The sequence below is a fragment of the Callorhinus ursinus genome, unplaced genomic scaffold (genome assembly GCF_003265705.2).
Source record: "Callorhinus ursinus isolate GAN/ISIS: 27379988/994484 unplaced genomic scaffold, GSC_fseal_2.0 scaffold18, whole genome shotgun sequence".
Lineage (NCBI taxonomy): Eukaryota > Metazoa > Chordata > Mammalia > Carnivora > Otariidae > Callorhinus > Callorhinus ursinus.
Window position 1 is genome coordinate 24,814,053 of NW_027397080.1, and position 8,916 is coordinate 24,822,968.

The following is an 8,916-nucleotide window of genomic DNA, read 5'->3' on the forward strand; positions in this document are numbered from 1 at the left end:
AGCCTTTAATAGAACACCACTCCAGAACCCCTAGGAATAACTCAGCCCCTAGGAATGACTCTCAGAGGAGGGAGTTCCAAGCTGGGAAAGAAAGTGTGGTGGGAGGGAGGGATCTTTGTGACAGAGCCAGCCCACCCCTGCCCTTTGAGGACCCAAGTCCCAGGCTCCTTCCCTGGGCAAACCCAGCGCTTTGACACCTGCCTCACGCCCTTCAGTCAAGTTCTGCCTGCAGTTCGCACACTGGATTGCGAGGTGGGCGCTGCCTTTGGAGCCAACTCATTTCTTGGTCTGGGCCTCAGTACGTGCACCCTTAGGGCCCCACATGGCTGTCCATCAGAAGCACAAGGAAGCCTGTTAAGAATTCAGATCCCCAGGCGCCTGGGGGGCTCAGTCGTTAAGCATCTGCCTTCGGCTCAGGTCATGATCCCAGGGTCCTGGGATCGAGCCCCGCATCAGGCTCCCTGCTCGGTGGGGAGTCTGCTTCTCCCTCTCTCTCTCCCTCTGCTTGTGTGCTCTCTCTCTCCTTCTCTGTCAAATAAATAAATAAGATCTTTAAAAAAATAAAATTAAAAAATAAAATAAAATAAAGAATTCAGATCCCCAGGCCCCACCCCCGAACATTCTGGCTCAGTGGGTACAAGACTGGCCCAAGGAACCTGTATTGTTACCAAGTATCCTCCCCACTACCGGGTGATTGCAGTGCAGCTGGGCCCTTGGGGGTCCCCCAGACCTGGCCACCCGGGGGGGGGGTGTCCCTTGCAGCCCCGCCCCTCCAGGAGTCCTTTTTGGAAGCCCTTCATTCCACCCGCCCTGGAATCCCCCCTCCATGACCCTCTCTCCTCTCTCCCGACAGCGCAGCCCCAGCCGAGGCCCAGACCTTCAGCCTGAAGCACTCAGAGCGTGTGAGGGTGGAGGTGGTGCATGATGGGCAGGCCGAGGAGGTGGCCACCAACGGCAAACAGCGCTGGCTTCTGTCACCCAGCACCACGCTGCGGGTCACCATGAGCCAGGCGAGCGCCGAGGCCAGCAGTGACAAGGTACCCTGGCTGGGGAGGTCCTCGGAGGGTGGCGGGAACCCGGGGCCAAGCTAGAGCAACACCATCCAACACAAACAGAATGCGAGCCACACTTGTCACTGCCACATTCCTAGTGGCCACACTCAAAGAACAGAAAGAGACAGGTGGGCTCCATTTTAGTAGTGCATTTTCCTTAACTCCATAGATCACCATATTATTATTCTGACATGATACCAACATAAAAAAAAACAATTCATGAGCTAGCGTACGTTCTTTTTCATACCAAGTCTCTGTCAAACTTAGAGCACATCTCAGATCAGATTTGCCATGTGCATGTGCGCAGGACACACCTGTGGCTGGTGGCTGCTGGACTGGAGGCAAGCTCAAGGCCAGACCGTGGAATGATGGCTTCGTGGAAGGTTAAAGCTGTGGGCTGCTTAGTGATATATTAGAATCACTGGAAGTTACAGCCCCAAACGTCCTTGGCCTCCTTGTGTATTAAATGGGGTGCCAAGTGCCCATGCAGCAGGGCGATTTGCCCAAGTGATGAAGCTGAGACCAGACATCTCTTCTCTGGCTTCTCTAGTTATGAACCTCCCCATGCGCCCTGTGGTAGTGATGGCACTGGGCATTATCCAAAGAAAACAACCTCAGCCCCGCCCCCTGGTGATTTAGCAGGAGCAAGTCACACACCATGGCAGATGGGGGAGGGGGCCGGGGCCGGGGCGGGGGCGGGGGGGAGGGGGCGCGGGGGGCAGGCAGCAGAATGCACCAGGGGTCATAGGTAAGCAGTCAGCACCCTGCATGCCCTCTGAGAGGAGGGGAGCCCCCTATCTCTTGGATAATTTGAGAGAAGCAGCCCACCAACCCAGGAATGCTTCCTGGAGGAGGGGGTTTGGATGTTTGGGGAGAATTGGCTTGACAGGCTGTGAGAGGTGAGTCAGGGAGGGTGGTCACTGCAGATTTCCCCACCTGTGATCTGTGATCTCTGCTCTTCTCTCCCTCCCAATGAACCCCTCCCTGCCAAGGTCACCGTCAACTACTACGAGGAGGAGGGGAATATGCCCATTGACCAGGCTGGGCTCTTCCTCACGGCCATTGGTAAGTTGATGTGGCTGTGGCCTGGGTGCTTTGCTCCCCAGGGGCTGACGCTGCTGCCCTTCTCAGCAGCACTTGGCCTGTTTCCCATGCTGCAGACCTGGCACTCGGGGCTTCCTCTGAATAATGCAGGACTGAGAAGTGATGCCACACATGCCCAGATCCTTCTGTCCCGGGGTGAGGGCTGTCCTGCAGGAGGAGGCATACCCTGGTCTGCCAGCACCTCGCCCCCAGTGTCAGCATCCCCACCCCAGGCTCTGTGGGCCACTGAGAAGAGCAAAGTCTGTTCCTCCCCGCCTCTCCCCTGCAGCCTGGAGAAGAGCTTGCCTCTCATAGCGAGGGAAATGACCGGTCTGCTCTGTCCCTGACAGTCCCAGCTACCCCCTTGCCCTCCCTAGACCCTGCCCTGGGAACACAGAGAGGAACTCCACCTAGTGCCAGCCTTTCATTTGGCATTGAGGACAGGGAGGCTCAGAGAGGTTAGGGAACTTGTTCTAAGTCACACAGCAACTCCCTGGCAGGTTGGGTCCAGGGCTCAGGGTGGTTCCCCTCCCGGGGTCTTCCCATCTGCACAGCACTCCCCTGCCTGGGTGCCAGGGCTCGGGGGGGGGGGGTCTTCTTCAGTCACTCGACTCTCCTGCAGGTGAGGTGTTACTTTTATATCTTCTTTTTCATTTTAATTACATAATGTTTAAGCCAGGAGGACAGGTCAGGGGGTCGTTCTATCTGTCCAGCCTTAATTTAGCATTGATAGAGCTGCCACATGGCAGGGAGAGAGAACTATCAGCTATTGAGAATGTCTTCCATTTATTCAACACCCACTCTGGGTCCTGGACGGTGCTGGGTGCTTTGAGGAGGAGAAGGAGAAACACCTGACCTTTCTTGAGCACCGACCGTGTGTCGAGCTCCAATCCTTTACTGTCACAATCTCAATCCACTCTCCCAGCTATGCCCAGGATAGGCAAGGGGTCTCAGAACTTCCCCCCGAAAACAACTAATTCCCACAATAGCTTCTCCTCCTCCAGCCACCAAAGTAGGCTCCACAGCAGCACTCCTCCTGTTTGCTGGTCACCCTGACCCTCTTTCTGCACCGGGGGAGTGCCCAGCCTTGGGGTGGGGTCCTCGGGACACCCTCAGGGGGCCCTGAGAGAGGCAACAGACCCTCCCGATTTGCAGTGGAGGGCTGGCCCGCCCCTCACATGCACACATGGCCCCCGGGGCATCTCAGATGACCGGCCCTGAGGAAACCTAATCCCACCGAGACAGGGACACCTGAGGACGTAAACAGGAAGGGCGGTGGCCCGAGGCCTGTGAGGATGTGTCCCAGAGGGCTGCCTCCACCATGAGCGAGACTTGCCCCAAAGCCAGGCAGACAGGATAGATGGCAAAAAGGTGCCCCATGAGGAGGCAGGACTGGAACCCCCGCCCCCCCGCCTTGTCTGAAGGACTGTGGAGCTTGTGCTCAAGGGAGCAGCAGGGCTGAGACCCCCAGAAGGCACTAACTACGCTTACGGATATTCAGGTTCCATGGACCAGTAAAATGCCCACCCCACCCCCCAATAGTAAGCCTGACAATGTTGATGCTTGGCCAAAAAGAAAAAAATATTAATAAAATAATTTGCCAACAATTATCACCATCATTCTAACATTTTCGCACCTAAAAAGTAGGCAGAGGAATCATTCCAGAATAGAAGACCGTAATTTACGTTGCAGAAATAAAGTCTTGTGGAAACCTCACCCACTGAACTTACAGTTCCTGTTCCACCAGGGACCCTGGTGGAAACTGGTTCCTCTTAGAGTCCACTGGTCTGTCTGACCCTCTGGGTCTTGTCTTCCTCAGGTACCTACCCCAGGGGCCCTGAGCCCGACGTCCTGAGTATTCACCACCCCTTCATAGGGAGGGCACCTCAGAAGCAGGAACACCCCGAAAGTTCTGGGATGGTGGGGCTGCTCCCCCAGGGACATATCAGAGTCCATCAAACCCTAGTTCTGCCCTGAGCCCACCCTGAGCAGAAACAGCCCTGGCTGCAGAGTAGACATAAATTAGTCCAAGTTCTGGTTCTGCCCCTCCAGCCACATGTGACCATCACCGCCTTGAGCCCCAGGTTCCTCATCTGCGCAGAGGGCTTCACCGCGCCCTCGTGCACAGTGCTCACAGGGATCCGATGGGAGGGTGTGTGCAAGGGGTAGATGCTCAGTCAATACATGTTCTTCTCTCCCTTCTGCTTGGGGTAGCCACATCTTTCCTCCGCCTGAGCCAAGTTGAAGAACTGTATTGTCCCTTGGTCTTGCTCCTGGGATTTGAAAACAAACCCATGGTGCCCTTGGCCAAACCAGGCCCCGGGGCTTGGCTCCCAGTCCTGCCAAGGACGTGCTGTGTGACTTTACCAAGCAGCCCACCCCTCAGGACCTCACTTTCTCCCAGCTGTAAAATGAAGGCTTCGCGCCTGTTGGTCCCTCAGGGCCTTCAAGACTCCAGGTAGGGCTGAGTTGCAAAGCCCTTCCTGTGAAGGGGACCGTGGGAGGGGAGGACCAGGAGAGGGAAGAATGGTCTCACCCTCTTGGCTGTGCTCCTGGCAGCAGGAGCAGGACGTGAGCCTTGAGAATTTTTAGCATCATCCTAAGGACCTCATTTCTGTGCCCCCTCCCCAGGGCCTAGGATAATTGCCCTAGTTGGCTGTGAGGGAGAAAGTCCTTCCTTCCCACCATACCCCAAGTTGCCCAGTTACATGAGAAGGGCCGGCACCCTGCCCCTGGGGGCCCGCCTGCCAAAACGCTTATGCCTCTGTGTCAAGCCTGAAGCCTCGGTGTCTAGATCCTCAGGGCAGACTACCTTGAACTCAATCCCAGTGACATTTCCCATAAATCTGCCCCATACCCCAGGTGCAACCTGATGCCTTGGGGCTATTCTGGGGAGCTGAGGTAGGATTCCGAGCCTCTGGGAAATGTCATCTGGAGCCCAGATGCCCCAAAACAGATGTCCTCACCCTCCTTCCCTGCAGGGATGACGGAGGGCAGAGCTCTGGGTGGGTCATGACTGACGGCCCTGTTTTCTGTCCCTACAAGGACCATCCTGTTGAAACCCAGTTAAATTGAACATTAGAGGAAACTTCAAAGAGGAGAAGCCCTGGAGGTTGGGAGGTGGGTGATAAGAGAGCCCGATGACATAATGTCTAAATTTTATAAGGGGAAGTCAGTGAAACTTGTCTGAAGTTAATAAATCAAGGAAGAGCACTAAGTATTATGGAGATTGCCTCAGGCAGGTGAGAGGTTGGGATGGACAGGAAACTGCTATTTTTTAGAAGCTGTTTGGTGCTATTTGAGGTTTGTTTGTTTTTTTGTGGGGGGGGGTTGCATTTTGTGCAAATATTACATCGATAAAATTTTTTTTTAATATTTTATTTATTTATTTGACAGAGAGAGAGAGAGAGAGTTAGCGAGAGCAGGAACACAAGCAGGGGGAGTGGGAGAAGGGGAAGCAGGCTTCCTGCTGAGCAGGGAGCCCGATGCGGGGCTCGATCCCAGGACCCTGGGACCATGACCTGAGCTGAAGGCAGATGCTTAACGACTGAGCCACCCAGGCGCCCCACATCGATAAAATTTTTATTTTTTTAATTTTCTTAAAGATTTTATTTATTTATTTGAGAGAGAGAGAGTGAGCAAGAGAGAGAGAGAGCACGAGCAGGGAGAAGGGGCAGAGGGAAAGGGAGAAGAAGCCTCCTTGCCAAGCAGGGAATCTGATGCGGGGCTCGATCCCAGGACCCTAGGATCATGACCCGAGCTAAAGGCAGATGCCCAACGACTGAGCCACCGGAGCGGGCGCCCCTACATCAATAAAATTTTTAAACTTAAGGAATTTATCATGAAGTAAAGCACAGTTAAGTGCTTCATAATGTTTCTCCTGTGACCTACTGTGTTCATGGACCCACCAACAGCCATGGTGTGGTGCCACCTTGACCTAGAGACGGAAGTCCCAGGGCTGCCAGGGTGGGGATATGGCCAGCTCCTCTGGGAATGGCCTTAAGGGGAGTAAGTGTTGGGTCTTTGAAAGCGGTCTTAGGTTTCGGAAACAGCCCAAGGTGGAGATCAGCCTGAGTCGGTGGAGAGGAAACAGGCCAAGGTCAGGGGTCTGGAGTCAGAGGCCCAAGTGGGATACCTGGCTCTGCACTCTCTGGGGACTTTGTGGGCACTTCCCTGCAGGGTGCCTTGGTCTCATCTCTACGGTGAGGGTGGCTGGGTGGGTGATGACTCTCCCTGCTGGTATGATTGAGGGGAGAACACGCAAGGGGAGGTGCTCTGCCCCCGGCAAAGGGAACTGCACACACAGAAGAGATTGTTATCTGGAAAAGTAAAGACAGAGATTCCTTAGGGAGCCCAGGCCTCTGGCTGGTTCCCAGGGAGGAGCTTCAGGAAGTCACCTCCCTGAAAGGCAGCATTCACTGGGGAGTGTCCAGTTGGAAAGTTCATGAAGGTCTGGAAGCCAAGATTAATACTGTTCCTCCATCTGAGGCTTCAGTCTCTTTAACAGCAGCTGGTGGTACCCGCTTCCTCACTTTGGCCCTAGAATCCTTACCCTGCACCAGCCTCCAGGTTGTCAGCCCAGTTTGCTGACAGGTGACATCTCTGAGGCTGGGTTTGCTCACCTCTACAGTGGCAACAATAATATTTATGTCATAGGACTGGGTACTCCAGGGCAGGCAGTGTGCCCCGAATGCCCACCAAGGGGTCCCCATGCCTCGTAGAGTGCCTGGAAAACAGAGGATGCTCAATGGTGATTTGCTGAGCAGATGGTATCAATGGGAGGAGCTTATCTAATCATGCATGTCCTATGGCACCCGACTGACAGCTGGGCTGCAGAGGCTGGACACTGGGGTGCTGCCTCTCCCAAGGACCAAGCGCCCTAGGAGTTTCCCCCATCCTGCCTCCTAGACCCAGAAAGGCCACATTCAGGGAATGGGGCTGTGAGCAAGGAGAGGACTTGAGTATTATCCCCAGGGTGAGCCGCCTCAGGGAGGGTGACATCAGCGGCCCTTCCTGTGCCAGGACCCTCCTCCCCCCGCCCCCCTCCGATCCAGAGAGAGAGCAGGACTGCCAAGGGAACAGACCAGGAATGCATTCACTCCCACCCAGCTCCCGCCTCTGTCCAAGTCATGCTCCGCATGAGACCGAGCCCACGGAGCAGCTCGAAAACCTGGACTCGGTTCATCCCATTGTGTGACACTCCCATTACCTTGGGACAACCCCCTGACCTGCCCTGCCCTGCCCTGCCCTGTTAGTCTCTAACTCGGGGCCATTTGCCCTCCCAAGGGACATTTGGCAATATCTGGTGACGTTTTGGTTGTCACAATTGGGGGATGTTACTGGCATCTGGCAGGTGGAGGCCAGGGATAATGTTAAACATCCTCCAAAGCAGGTAGGGAAACTAGGGCTCAGAGAGGCTGGCCAACCTGCCCAAAGTCACACAGCTTGTAAGCAGAAAACCAGGGTTCAAACACAGCACTGTCTAACGCTAAATCTTGGGCTCCTTTTACCGCCCCACAGTTTCCATGAAGCCAGTCCCCAGGACAGGCCTAGGGATACCAAACACCCCTTCCCTAAGAGAAAGAATAAACAGAGACCCCAGTCTGGACCCTCTATCTGACAACCTGGCTTTCTTGGGCACCCTCAGATCGAGAGGGCTTGGAGACCCAGCTTCCCACCCAAAGTAAAACCCTGGTGGGAGGCAGGAATTCTAGAAGAGATCACGCACAAATGCATGTGTGCATACCACCAGGACAGACTGAGAAAGGCGGTCAGGAACTCCTATGAGAGTTTTCCAAACATGAGCTTCAGGTCAGGCCAAACGCACCGTGTAGGGCACATGACTTGGCGTCTCTGAGCCAAGGCTCCTGGCTCTTTCCAGTGAGCTTCATCCCATGCACCACCCAGAACCGCCTGCAGAACCATGAAGTGTTGGGGGGCGGTCCCCTGCCCTACCTGCTAGCCCCTCTCCAGTCTGTCAGGTGTCCGCTTGTGTCCTCCATCAGGCGGCGGGAGGTTGGGGCAGGGGCTGCGTAAGATGGCAGCAAGCCCCACCCCTTCCAGGGACCAAGCGAATGTGTGAGCTGCACCCTAATCACACAGGGCTTCCTCCCGGCCCCAGCCCCACCCCACCCTGTCTGGCAGGCTCCACAGCTCACCTGTGTGTCTGTCCCCAGAGATCTCCCTGGATGTGGATGCAGACCGGGACGGCATGGTGGAGAAGAACAACCCAAGAAAGGTACTGAGTTACCAGGGCACACGGACCTGGACTAGGGGGGCTCGCGGGGCACAGAGCCCCAGGATGGATGCTGCAGGCAGCCATGGTCCTCCCCGCAAGCACAGACAGCTCTCCTTTTATAGATAAGGAGACTGAGGCCCACAGAGGAACCAAGCGCCTTATAGCAACAGCTGCGAATCACCTTCCCCAGCCGGATCCCCCATCCACAGGATGGGACACCCAGTTCACAGAGCTGTTGGAAAACGTCCTGCCACAGAGGAGGCGTTTGCTCTTATTACTTTGCCTTTTTTTTAATGTTTTTTTTAATAATTTTGTATTGTTATGTTCATCACCATACATTACATCATTCGTTTTGGATGTAGTGTTCCGTGATTCATTGTTTGTGCATAACACCCAGTGCCCCACGCAGAACGTGCCCTCTTTAATACCCATCACCAGGCTGACCCATCCCCCCACCCCCCTCCCCTCCAGAACCCTCAGTTTGTTTCTCAGAGTCCATCGTCTCTCATGGTTCGTCTCCCCCTCCGACTTACTCTCCTTCAT

At 55.0% G+C, this 8,916-nt stretch overlaps 1 protein-coding gene across 2 annotated transcripts in view; it reads left to right on the forward strand.

Annotated features, from left to right (window-relative positions):
- Window positions 1-8,916, forward strand: part of PADI2 (peptidyl arginine deiminase 2) — a 41,597-nt gene that overhangs the window by 9,419 nt on the left and 23,262 nt on the right. Inside the window, exons 2-4 of one of the 2 annotated variants that reach the window (XM_025856452.2) lie at window positions 854-1,037; window positions 2,045-2,117; window positions 8,312-8,373. In XM_025856452.2, coding sequence (XP_025712237.1) covers window positions 854-1,037; window positions 2,045-2,117; window positions 8,312-8,373 — 319 coding nt within the window. The remainder of the gene's footprint in view (window positions 1-853; window positions 1,038-2,044; window positions 2,118-8,311; window positions 8,374-8,916) is intronic. The other variant, XM_025856453.2, reaches the window with a different exon arrangement.